Here is a 13,566-nt window from a genome sequence, read left to right on the forward strand (position 1 = left end):
ACAGAAGTATGAAGGACTTTCCTTCTGGGATTTTGTAGTCAATTTACTTAGGGATATCAGAGATTTATAGGAATATTCTGATATGGTGGATACCAACAGAGAAATTCTGAGCCAGAAATAAACTTTGCTCAAACCTTTTTTTATATATTGATTGAGCAAGAGGAAAAAAAACCCCACCTTTTTATAGTCTTAGTGTAAACTTCAATTTTCCTTTCTACAGAAAGGATTGTGGCATTTTTCATGTAAATCACTACTGGAGTGCCAAGTTTAGTATCGACACAGATTTCACTTCAGCAAGAGCATATCCTGTAGTAACTGTTGCAAAATTGTGCGTGACAGGTTGCCACCCTAAATTAACAAACTTTGTGAACTAGGGTTATTTTCTTTGCAGAACAACTGATTTGAATTCAGCTAACAATACAAATGAATCTCTGGCTGAAGCCCAAGAGTCGACTTTACTGTAAATCCCTAAATGCTTGTTGTACAATCATAATGCTGAAACTGTAATTACCAATTCCAATACAGGATGCTATCTTTTCAGCTGCTTCCATTATAAAACCCACATTCCTTGTGAGCTATCTTTATCCTAATCCCACCCATGAATCCCAGCATCTATAGTCTGAAGTTCTTGCCAGGGTTTATTTCCAACAGAATTATAAAAAAAAAAAACCTAAAAAACAAACAAACAAAAAAGCAATCTTACATTTAGTTTTCCTCTACTAGACATTGCACAGCTATACACTAGTATTTTGTTTTAAGGTTTTCTTTCTTTAAATGCTAACATTATTATCCTAAGGCAAAGATTCAAGAGCATAATCCATAAGATGTTGAAATGTGGTACTTAGTTATTTTGCATCTAAAGAGGACAATGATTACTCCGCTTGCTTTTTTAAGGAGAAACTGAATTAACCACAGATTGAAGATCTATGAGCAAAAAAAATAACTGAAGTGGTTTTTGTGCTGCGTAAAAAAGGGAAACGGAAAAGGATCATTTTTATTCTAAAATACATTAATCCTTGTGCCTACAATATTTAGGGACTCACTACTGTATTAAAATGCACTTCTTGTGTCTATCTACCTTCTCTACCTTATTTTAACTTGATACTTCCTCATTACAGGTAATGTTACAGTCATGCTGCTTCCTAGAACTGATGGAAGTCCAGCAGGTTTCCTGAGAAATTCATCTAGCAGCACAAAACAATGAAAATGTGTAGTTATTGAGGGAGGGCTTTCAGAACTATATAAAGGAGATTGAAGTTTAAGTCACAGTACCAGATGGATGGGAAACTCCTTCTGGGAATAGTAAAAAAATAAAGAAAAAATACCCTGCCAAAGCACTTTTAAAGCAGAAAATTTCACTGCTGGTGACAAGTTGTTTCTGAAACTAGAGGTTTCTTGGATTATATATTTCTTACAACAACTAAGGCTGTATAGTATAAACTCAGAACACATACCTGCTATCTAGAATAAAAGGCTCTAATTCTTCAGACTGACTGGTAATTTTAAAATGTTGCACATAAATATGCAAGTTATATGCGTTCATATGCAAAAAAGAAAAATGAATGAATGCTGTTGATTATGAAAGAGAAAAATCCATCTTGTTTTTCCAAAAGATCAGGAAAATACAAAGCTCATTCCAAACAGAACAACAGTATTATAAATGCAATCCTTATGCTATTGGTTTGTGCTCATCATCTATCAGAAACTGCAGAGGAACAAGCAATTCCTCCCTTTAAGCAATGGTGTCCTAATCAGAGACTGTCAAAAGAGATGTAATGATTACAGTATACCTTATCCTGTGAATTTCACCCCAGGCAGTCAAGGTAAGATTCATTCAGGGTTTTTTTTAGTATTTTGGTCCCCCTGTCCCCATCTTAAAACTCAGAATATTTATTGATTTTCTCTATTATCATGTAAGGTGCCAGCAGCATCCTCAAAAATATGGAATTCCTCAACAATTAAAATGCAATCTTCTTTCTTTGCTTAAAATACAGAAATACTGAGAATGGTAATTGAAGGGAAGAAAACCCCAAGCTACCCAAAGAACCCAGCTCTTAGTCTGGAAATTACACATTCAAAACTTTAGGACACTGACTTCTGATTCAGAACGAATACCTTGAGAATTTTCTTACATTCATTTATGTGTTACGTTTGAAGTTCTGATTTTATTATCACCCCCGACACTTCTGAGATTCATCTTATATGGAACAGGGGGGAAAAAAAGTGTTATTAATAACAAGTTAGAAATAATAAAAGCTCTGAACAGTTAAAACTGCAAGGTTTTTGTTATTTTTCTTGTTCTGCTTTTCTTCTACAAATTATATATTTGTATACTCCTTCTCCTAGTTTAGTATCATATGCAAATTTACTGTGAGCTCAGTGCTCAGGTCTAGGTCATTAATGAAGAAATTAAACAACATTGGCCTCTGTACTGACCCCATGAATACACCACCAGTGACTGGCTCCAGCTGAGCTCTGTGCCAGTTGTCACAGCCCTTCGAGCCCAGCAGTTTAGCCAGTTTTCAGTCCACCTCACTGTCCTTTTAGTGTGTACATCGTCAGTTTGTCTAAAAATATGTGATGGGAGACTGGGGTCAAAAGCCTTACTAAAGGCAAGATTAACAATATAAGCTGTCCTCACCCACCAAGCTACACACTTTGTTACAGAAGGCTGTCAGGTTGGTCAGGCATAATTTCCTTCAGAAATCCAAGCTGGCAGCTCCTGACAGCAGTAGATGTATCATTTCATTACTGTTCTTTTCTGAGTCTCCAGATAGGAAGTAGATTGCCTAACTTAAACAAACACACTGTTTACAATAGGGTTTCTTTGAAAATTTGTCTTTGTGAGGACATTACACAGCCCAACCTGTAAGAAACACATTTCAAATGTTCTCACCAGTCCTCAAGCCAGGGCTAAGAGACTAGCACTGTTTTGGGAAGATAAAATTATATTATATACATTCTTCATGCTTAATGGCTTACATGGATATTCCTCTCACTCAAACAACTCTCATTTTATCTGTGCACCCATAGCTCTAACATTTCTACAGAGCAGTGAAAAATTAAAGTCTAACAAGATTATTAAATGGGATGCAAAGAATAAATGTTGAAGAAACTCCATGTAGAAACATGAGTAAATTCCTACATGAAAAGATAAACAAAGACAAAGATTTTTCTCCTTTTCCAGTGTTGCAAGTTATCTGATTTTACATTCCAGCTTTGGATCAGATGTCTATGAAAAATTTAATAACCCTTTTTCCTCATTTTAAACATACAGGATTTCTTTAACTATTTGCTTGGCCTCTGTAAATTGCAACTACATTACTTTAAAATTGTTCAGGGAAAATAAGGTAGTTCCTCAGCTTAAGATGTTCATACAGTGAAAACAGCTTGTTGTGGTTTCACCCCAGCTGAGGGCCGAGATCCACACAGCTGCCTGCTCTTTAAAGGAAAAGAGAAGGGGGAGAAGTGTGTGTGTGTGTGTGTGTGTGGGGGGGGGGGGGGGGGGGAGGGGGGGCACGGAGGAGGCAAAGGAAGGGAAAAGGAAGGGGAAAATAACAACCCAAAACCAAGAAACCAAAAACCCATGGGTTGGGATAAGGATAGATTATTAGAATAGCAGAAAGATACAATACAACAATGCTAACAGGACTTTAGAGAAAAAGATATATGAAACTGTTGATACACAATGCAGTTTCTCACCGAACCCACAACTCAGGTCGTGCCACCCAGAGCCGTCCCAGAACCCAACCAACCCCCAAAAACTGTGCATCCTGGAGCCACCCGCTCCTCCTCCCACCAGCCCCCCTTTATACTGAGCAGGACGTAATTGGCATGGAATACTCTCTTTGGCCAGTTTTGGGTCACCTGTCCTGGCTTCGTCCCCTCTTTTCTCATTAGTAGGGAAATATGAAGAACTGAAGAAATCCTTGACTGATTGACCACAACTAAAAACATCAGGTTGTTATCAGCACTGCTTCCATTTTAACGCCCAAACACAGCATTCCATCCGCTGCTGCAAAAGAAGTTAACTCCATCCTGACTGAAACCAGGACACAGCTCAAACCAAATTCCCTTTGAATGACTATTAGGATCAGACAGAAGACATGATTGATGATTGACAAACAGAAATACAACAGAGTTTCACAGAAGTTTGCCCCAATGGAACACAGATATACTACATGACATGGAAAACTGAAAATACAGTTGATACCAAAAACAACCACTCCCAGAACAGTTACTACTTAACATTATCCCCCATCTTTCTGAAGAAGTGTTCTCAAAACAAATTCAGTTCCTCAGGCTGATATAAAAATGGCTTGCAACAGGTCACTCATTACTTTATTCATGAGCTCTAATCAACCAAAGTAAAAAAGGTTGGTTAACTCTGAATTTTCACTACAAAAAGCAGAGATCCTCCTTCACTGAACAACAAGCCACAGAAATAATAAGAGGAGTACAGGTTGACATGAAAAAATGATGTGTTCAAAAGATAGAGATGTTCAATTGAATGACCCCGAGATAGGTTTCAGTGAAGTATGGCAAATCAAGGACAAAATCATGAATCATGATAGTTCTTGTCAGCTGTCAGTGAAGAGCGAGCACAGCCAACAGAATTTCAGAGTCGTAGTCCATACAGAGACCACCAACAAATATGAGTGACTTGTCTCTTGGGGAAGCTTGTGACTAAGAAAACCTTATATCTTGTTCATGGCAAATAAACTGACACTGGGCTTTCAGTACATTGGAACTACATCATGTTGAGAGCCAAAAAGACTTAAAGGAATCCTTTATGCCATAATAATGACTTTATTCGAAGTGACAGGTGAGTGATCCCAAGGGCAAGGTTGAAGAGTAGGTATCAGAAAAGTGAACTGAAGAGCATTTCAGATTTTATCTGAGAGGACTGTGACATGTAGCTGCAGAAACAAGCATTGTATTTCGCACTGAGCCATAAAGGCGGCAGACTCTTAGATGCCTTTCTGGGTTTTTTGATAGCACAAAAAAGATGAGCAATGACATGTCCTTACTGGAGTTTCTCTGATACCTATACACCTCAGTAGTGGTAGGACTGCAGGACTCTGAAACTAGTTTCATTGCATGGTGATGGGATAAATTACAGAGCAGACAACAGAGTGGTTATAGCAAACAACTTGGCCTTGAATTTTTAGAACCTATTGCAGTGGAAGCTAAGGGAACGTGATCCTCTTCCCCAACCCCAAAATCACAAAATAGTTGCAAGACCTTACAAGAGATTATGAATATCTTGCAAGAAGGGAAGATTTTGGAAATCGCAGCCTAGTCAGTCTCACTTCAGATTCCATGAAGATTATGAATTTTAATCCCCTGAATATCACTGCAAATTAGATGAAGAAAGCAATTGGAAAAAAATGAGCATGGGTTTACTAAGTGCAAGTAGCACCTGATCTGGTGGTTTTGGTTAATGAGGAGACAGACTGGCTTAGCGGACAAGAGCAGTGGATGTCCTTCCTCAGTTTCACAAAGGCTTTTGATATGTTCTCCTACGCGACTTCTTTGTAACCTTACTGGAGAGAGAAGCTCAATAGTCATTTTCTGAAAAAAATAATCTGGGGTTCTCACAACAGCATCTAAGACCCAAACACAAACCTAAATGTGAGGAGAGTGTTGGGTGAAACTGACAAAGGTGAATTCTATGTTGATGATACAAACTCAGACAACGAAGAAAGAAAAGTATTGTAGAACTGCTTTTGTCAAAATTCAGTCAGGTTTGGAAATAAAGCAAATAAAATAAAACTCTCTAAATGTTTAGAAGGATATTTGGTCTCCAGAGTGAAAATATGGAGAGAAAGAATACCTGAAAGAAGTTCAACTTTCAAAGCTACCTACAATTTCTTAGTTCTCATACAACCAACATTTAAAAATAAAAGATATTCAGAGTGTTTTCAGTTTCCTATGTTCAGTTACAGGTTTATTTGTATTCATTGTTTCTTGTTTTCTAGACCTTTTTCTAATGACTTAACTAAATCATTAAATTCTGTTTTCTCTAAGGATATCTCTTGAAAACACATGCCCAGTTCAGAGAATAGTTTTAACCTTGTCAATGGTACAGAAAAAACCAAAACAACCCCCCTTACTTTAAGGAACAAGGAGTTATTTTGTCTGCAATGGAAACAATTTAATCAAGAGAAAACTTGATTTTTTTCAAGAATTAATTACTGTATATATGAATGAAAAATATCAATAAAGATAAGAATACGTTCTCAAGAAAACAATATGAACTCCTTTTATTGTTATATAATAATCTTGATTGTTTCAATTGACAAATGCAGTAGCATGGATGTGGTAGTAGGATGATAAAGAAAAGTAATTCAGAAGAACAGAAATATTGCAGTAATTCAGGTTATTGCATTATGTGTTATTTGATTTCATATATCTCACTAATAAAAAGCTACAAAGAAAGTAGCTTGCATTGCTTTGTTGCATCACATCAAACTAGCAAACTGACCGAGAGAAAAAAACAATAGAAGTTTTGGGTTGTTTTTAAGAATGCATGCGTATTTGTTCTCCAACTGACTTAGCATTTACTTTTCATATTCTGGGTTTTAATGAAGCAATCACAAGACAAAAGGCAATTTTTCAAGCAATATAAAGAGTTCAATACATCTTTTCTCATAAAGGCAGACCGAAGTCTGCATTTCACCTGGTATGAATGATCTCCCTTGGGGATCCAAGTATGCTACAGGAAAAACGGTGATTTCATCATCTGTAAGCATATGCGAATTTTACATTAGCAAACTTATTTACCCCTTCACATTTAAACTGCAGCACTGGAGAGCTCAGTTCGGCCTAGCTACTCAACAGATTGTCTGGGGCTCTTATCAGAAGTAGTTCAGATGTGAACCCTGTGCTGCCAATGAACAAATGTTATCATTTCCAGATCTAACTTACTAAAAGGTAACTCCAGTATATGCATAACAACTCCACTCATGCTCGTTACCGGTAAGAGTAGCACACCTGCTGCTGTGCCCTGCTGCTAATACCATTGGTCGTCCCACCTATCTCTACTTTGTGCCAAGTGCTGGGAATGCAGTGCCATCCTGACCTTCAGGGCTGAGTCCCCCAGCCTCCAATCTACAAACAATGTCACCACTGCAGAGGAAACACACTCGTTCCAAAAAGTTATTGCACATGCTACAAGTCATCTCAAACATTAATCAAACAATGTCACCTCAGTGTCTGTGCTCTTTTAGAGGAGAATAAGTAAATTTGCTTAAAGAGCAAAATCTCAGAAAATAAATAAGCACCAGGTAAAAGATTGCAAAGATATCAGCTTCAAATGAGCTTTTGATTCCATGGTACAACTGCAACTCTGCTAAACATTGGAAAAAAAAAAAAGATAACAAAGAGGCTACCTGTTCATTTCTCCCATCTATTAACACCATAATGAACTAATTAAGACAAACTGAAACTGATCTCATTTATGAATCCATTTGAGACTTTAATAAAAGACAGATTTGGACAGACAGAATTTTCCATGAAAGCATTTGGGATAAAAATACTTTTCATTCCTATGAACTTTTGCAGTATGCATATTAAAAATCTTTGCAGATAATTGACTGAAAACTATTGCAACATTCCTCTCTGATTACAGGCCATCCCTTCTGTGGCAAAAAGAACTTAGAAGATTTCCAGTATTTAAAAATTATTTTTTAATTCATTGATAATAAAAACAGCGTGCCTGAATCAAAACAAATGAGTTAAAATGAGCTCAGCTGAATTTCTGAATGCATATCTTGATTTTCTTTTTTCCTCGTAACAACTGCTACTAAGTGATAAAATTATTACATTTAAGTAACATTAAATTTTTTTGCTTGGAAAAAATAAATCCTCAAAACGTTATGCAGATTAGCAAGATTGCCTGTATCTAATGAGTAAAAAAATGAAGAGGAAGGAAAGAAGGGAAAAAGGGAAGACATCACAGTAGCTAATTACCAGAAAGAAGTTATGCCTATACAAAACCATTTTTTATTTCACTGCGTTTTGCACATATTACCAGTCTTGTTTATCTGGAGTTTACATCAAATGAAGAGTCAAATGTTTCATTTCCAACACTGAAGTCATTTGAAGTATAAAATGTAGATGCTTTGAATCTCCTTTCTTTGGCATAAGACATTTCTTTTAAGAGGCAAGCAAGGTTTCAGAAAACAAAAACCCACACTTTTGACATGAAGGAAACTTTCACTGGTAGGGTATTCTCAAAAAAACCCTCTACTGATTGCTAATTTAGGAGGCGTGAGAATTAAACTTTGTAGCTTGAGACTAAAGAGATTAATTTATATTAGCTGTAAATTAAGAAAAAAGATGAAAACCACCTACCTTTCGGGAATGGATTTCTTTCACGTATAGTGGAAGTAGAAATTCAGATATTCCTTCAAGTCGTATTCCTTTTTTAGTGACTCTCAAATTTCCCATTCCATCCTACAATCAATAATATATATTCACTTTAGGAAATAACCTTACCCAGAACAAGGTAAAAAGAACACAGTAGCTGGACCAATATCTAAAAATAATGAGTGCTGTCCCACTGTCCTCAGCTCTCCTGATGATCTTGCACAGGAGCTTGAGGGGGGCGATTTATAGGCAAAGGTTCACCGAGGACTGAGGTATTTAACTGTGCAGCCTGGTGGCGAACTGCATACATTATTCCTTGGCTGGACCTAATGCCAGAGTAGAAATGTAGGTCATAAGTATTCCTTCACTGTAGAGGTGAAGCTAGATCTTGAATTACAACTGCTAAGTAAAACAACATATTAATTATCTCAAAAAATACATATAACATTTGGTAGAGCAATCTATTATTTTTATGCAGTGAAATATTAGAAAAATATATCATTGTTATGCCTTGAATCAACTCTTTTTGCTTTACCCAGCAATGAAAATACATAGGAAAATACCTGATGGGAAGAAAGAAAAAGGGATTTTCATTAGAAGTTACTCATGACTACTAAAGAGCACTTTACTGGTGAAAAGAACTTCAAAATGCTGAGGACTGTTTTTGTCTTAACGTCCACAGAAATAAGAAAAGGACCATCATAAATGTCTGGATGAAACAACCAAACAAAATGATTCGGTGTTTAATAAAAGTATAGCAAAGTGGCATAATAGGGCTTCAGCTATATTCCTACAGGAAAAATAATGAAACCTGCTTCACACTACAGAGAAGGGATCATTTTGCACACAGACAGAAATTCAAGATTTTTGAACCCTGGACATTTATTACTATATTCCTGACGGAAGAGAATTTTTCAGTGTGCAGCCAGTGGAATTCAACTTGGTCCACTTCAGTGCAGAATCAGCAAATTTAACCTAATTGCTGATTAAATGTTTTGAAGCCATTGCTGATTCCATTCTAGCAGAACAGCGAGAACTTGAATTTCTGTGCTGTGGGCTGAATTGTGAAACAAGTAACCTCCATTTGCTGGGCAGTCATAAACAGCTGGATAACAGTGTCCCTAACTGCTATACTTGAAGCTGGAAGAGGACAATGAATTAAACATTACACTTATCTAAAGGCAGTGTAGCCACTAAAACACTATAGTTTTTCCCGTTCTGAAACAAATAATGATGTCAACATGGCAGATATGATTGACACCAATGCATCCACATCTGAAGCAAGACTGTCAAAATGTTAATTCTTTAAGACAACAAAAAGCATTACATTTTATACAACATAATTCAGCTGCTGTAATTTCCCAATCACGGATACAGTGACGGATAGCTTTCCACACTATGACAGATTTTCAATGAACATACTGTTGGGGATCATGCCTTCACAAGTCAGTTATAAAACTAGAAACCTAGACTCCTATGACTACAAAATCAGAAACTACCAGAGCCAGAAAGCGTATATAACTCCTTTCCAAAGCAGCTAAAGCTAGCTATAATACAGAATATACTTGTTAAAGTAATATGACACCAAGAGAATCTACTATTCCATGTAACGTTAAGCAAAAATGGTAGCTGATTACATAAAGCCAAAAACTGCCTTTTTGTTAGCAGAAGTGTTGTTTGCATTCAAACTGTGCGTCATCGTTTAACCCCATCTGTCAGCACAGCCCCACATAGATGCTTGCTCGGTCCTCCCACAGCAGAATGTGGGAGACAATTGAAAAAGTAAAAGTAAGAAAACTTGTGGGTTTAGACAAAGACAGTTTAAAAGGTAAAACACAAGCTGCACACACAAGCAAAGCAAGACAAGGAATTCATTCCCCACTTCCCACAGGCAGACAAATGTTCAGCCATCCCCAGAAAAGCAGGGCTGCATCATGTGTAATGCTGACTCGGGAAGACAACTGCCATCACCCCCATTATCATTCCCACCCACTCCCCATCCCCTTATTCTTATTCCCCTAGCTCTTTACATGCTGAAAATGATGTCTAGTGGTACTGAATATCCCTTTAGTCAGTTGAGGACAGTAGCTATGTTTCCTCCCAACTCCCTCTGCACCCCCAGCCTACTTGCTGGTGGAGTGGTGTGAGCAGCAGCAAAGCCCTTGGCTCTGTGCAAGCACTGCTCAGCAGTAATGAAAACATCACTGTGTTACCAACACTGTTCCCAGCACAAACCCAAACCATAGCCCCATACTAGCTACTGTAAAGAAAATTAACCCTATCCCAGCCAAAACCAGCCCAGTATGACACCTGAATTATCAAGTAAAGCTTCTTAAAAAAATCATATTATACATCAAAATATATCTCTTAAGTCAAGATAAGATGTCTATACAAATAATTTCACATATAAATAATTCAGGCATTTGTAGGCTTTCTAACAAAAAGTGCAATATGAGACAGTGGTGCCTGGTTTTGAAATAGAAGATTAAAAAATTAGACTTAGCTTTTATGCCCATTAATTCTCAATTTCAGCAATCCTATTTTTCTTTACATGCTAGAATAATAGCATATAAAATGATAATAGGAAAGAATAACCTGAGAAAACAAAACCACCGTGCTATATTTTTGGCAGTGAATAAATACTCAACAAAAATTAGATACTGATTTATTGATTTGGATATAAACGCATTTTCTAACTGAAAAGGTAAATTCAATATGTTGGTTTATCTGCTTCTGAGGAATGTTTGTAACTGCCAGGCACAAAATAACATTCACAATAAAAAGTACAAAGTCAAACTTCCAGAAAACTAGAAATGCTGAAATTAGGTTGCCTAGGAAAATTCCATCTGTTCAAGTTTGCATGTATATGCATGGTAAAGTCTGTACTTATATGTAATATTTACCCTCTAAATCCCAGCTAATTCCTACCCAAGGTTGTGTCTACTCTTAATCAGCACCTACTTGCTATTTTGCTTTCACCTCATTATTTTCTTTGCTCTGCATTTATTGTAGTCTGTTAAAACCCTACTTTGAAGACAGTCTTGTCAAGTTTCCCTCTTGGCTTCTGTACCCGTAAGTGTTTGTTACTGAAGTTGCACAGTTCTTCACAACTATTAATTGATTTGAAAATACTTTCAGTGGCTTTATATAAAGTGATACTGTTCTTACATTACTGGAAGGGAACTGAAGCACAGAAATTAATTTGTTCACTAAGTTTTGGAATTTGTTGTATTTTATCAGTGAGTTTCAGGAATGGGAAGTTAATTTGTATAGCAAGTTTAACCTGCCAAAGTCTCAGAAACAAACTAACAATAGAGCTTAGTGGGTCCACAAGGGCTTCTCCTATTCCGGGTGGCATTTCTGAGACCTCATTCTTCAGTTTTTTAGACAGATTCTGTCTCAAAAAGCTCACAGTCTGAAGAGGGAAACACTGCACAAAACATGGAGAAAAAGTAGCATTCAAACACTAAGTATCTAAACACAATGTCCTATAAATTGATCAGCATTCACTGTATGTTGCCTTGTAGGCATCAAAGCAGAGGATAAACCTGGAAAGGGTTCTGGAAAATGTGGTTGCAGTTATGCGAAAGAGCACAGATAAAACACCTGCAAGTTTACAAAGATGCTATATGAAAGGGAAATAAAGAGAGTAAAATATTAGAAGAAAGGTGGTTAAAGCAATGAAGCAGTGGTGAATTATATTGAAGACAGAAAAAACCCAACCAACTGAATTTGAAACAATGACATAAAAAAACAGATAACAGATAGGGATAGTACGGGGACAATTAGTAGGATGAAAGACTACGTTCTTGATCAAATGGAAGATACACAGAAATGGTTGGAAGGAAAATGACAAAGGAAATTATTTGTATTGTGTTCACACACACAAAATGCTGAATTTCATAAACAGCATTGGAACGTGATTCCAATCATGCAGAAAAACAGTGCTTGGACAACCAAAACCAGCTACGGTCCTGCATTAAAAAAAAAAGGGAGGTGGCATCAGCAATGAAAACAGAGTGTAATTTCCTGGTTTACCAAGAAAAATAACTGTAAATTTGAGTAACCAAAAATAAATGTAAAATGATAGAAAGATATCCAGATAAACACATTGGAACAGTAAAAATCTGGATTGATGGAAATATCTGCTTTCATCCATCTGCTGAAATTAATAGCTGAAACTGTGTAGATATCAACGAAAAGCTGGGGGAGAAATTACTATAGTACAGTGCATCGGTGTTTGAAGAGATACAGATAAAGGGAAAAATAACCTGTGGAAATTGAGTACTGACAATGAGATTTCAAAGCTGTTGAAAGAAAGAAAAGTCAGACCACTATCCAAATTAACTGGAATTAGACTCTCCTGAATATATTCTGTCCTTTATAACGTTTTTTCAATGTGTGGAACATGTCCTGGCTTCTTCAATTATAAAAGTAATCATAAAATGAGAAGTCTGTATGTGCATATATTAATAAAACATATATATCTATCCAGACCAGACAATAAGATCAAATGTACCTTTCATGCTTAAAAATTGTATGCTATTCCCTGGGTAGCTTTGTTACTTTTCATTCATGTACAGGTGTGTCCTTTAATGTCAAGTGAAAAAGGTAGAATTCTACGTGATCTGTTCACATACAACTATTCCAGAATAATGGACCTTCCAAGAACTATATATTTAGCACTGGTGGGTTTTTTTACAATAAATTATAATTTTATGTTCTTAAAAATAATTATTGCCTCTTACAATCAATACTTATGAGTCAGAAAATGTAAAATGCTCCTCAATTCTTTATTCCATGCAGAAGGAATGGAAGCACAAAACAGGGTCAGAGAATGGTAAATTATTCTCTGTAAATCACTGACACAATTTAGTGAAGGGTTTCTGGTCCATACAGGGTCAGTTACAGGGCACCAGGAACAAGATAAAGATAGGAAATCAGGGTGTAAACAGACAACACATGACATGAGGTGGTGAGGTAAAGAAGACTTGTCCCTTCTCTGAAGGTTAACAGCTAAAAACGTTATTCCTTTACGCATTATCTTTCCCCCTTCTTTCTGTATCTGACTTCAAATGGATTAGAGAACATGATCAAGTCATTTTTCCAATAGACTTCCAGTCCAGAAAACAAATTTCAAATGTAACTATTTCAGTATGAGCTGAATATTTCACCACTTGGATATAGCATTAA

General features: G+C 36.5%; 1 protein-coding gene across 3 annotated transcripts in view; it reads right to left on the minus strand.

Moving 5' to 3' along the window:
• SGCZ (sarcoglycan zeta) overlaps positions 1-13,566 on the minus strand; it is a gene marked incomplete at both ends in the record, with an annotated part of 428,666 nt that overhangs the window by 104,001 nt on the left and 311,099 nt on the right. For 2 of the 3 annotated variants that reach the window (XM_084267066.1, XM_084267064.1), the window contains one exon: positions 8,359-8,460. The exons of the other annotated variant lie outside the window; for it this stretch is intronic. In XM_084267066.1, coding sequence (XP_084123192.1) covers positions 8,359-8,460 — 102 coding nt within the window. The remainder of the gene's footprint in view (positions 1-8,358; positions 8,461-13,566) is intronic. 3 annotated transcript variants of the gene reach the window in all.

This window comes from Gallinula chloropus (assembly GCF_964237585.1).
Source record: "Gallinula chloropus genome assembly, chromosome: 7".
Lineage (NCBI taxonomy): Eukaryota > Metazoa > Chordata > Aves > Gruiformes > Rallidae > Gallinula > Gallinula chloropus.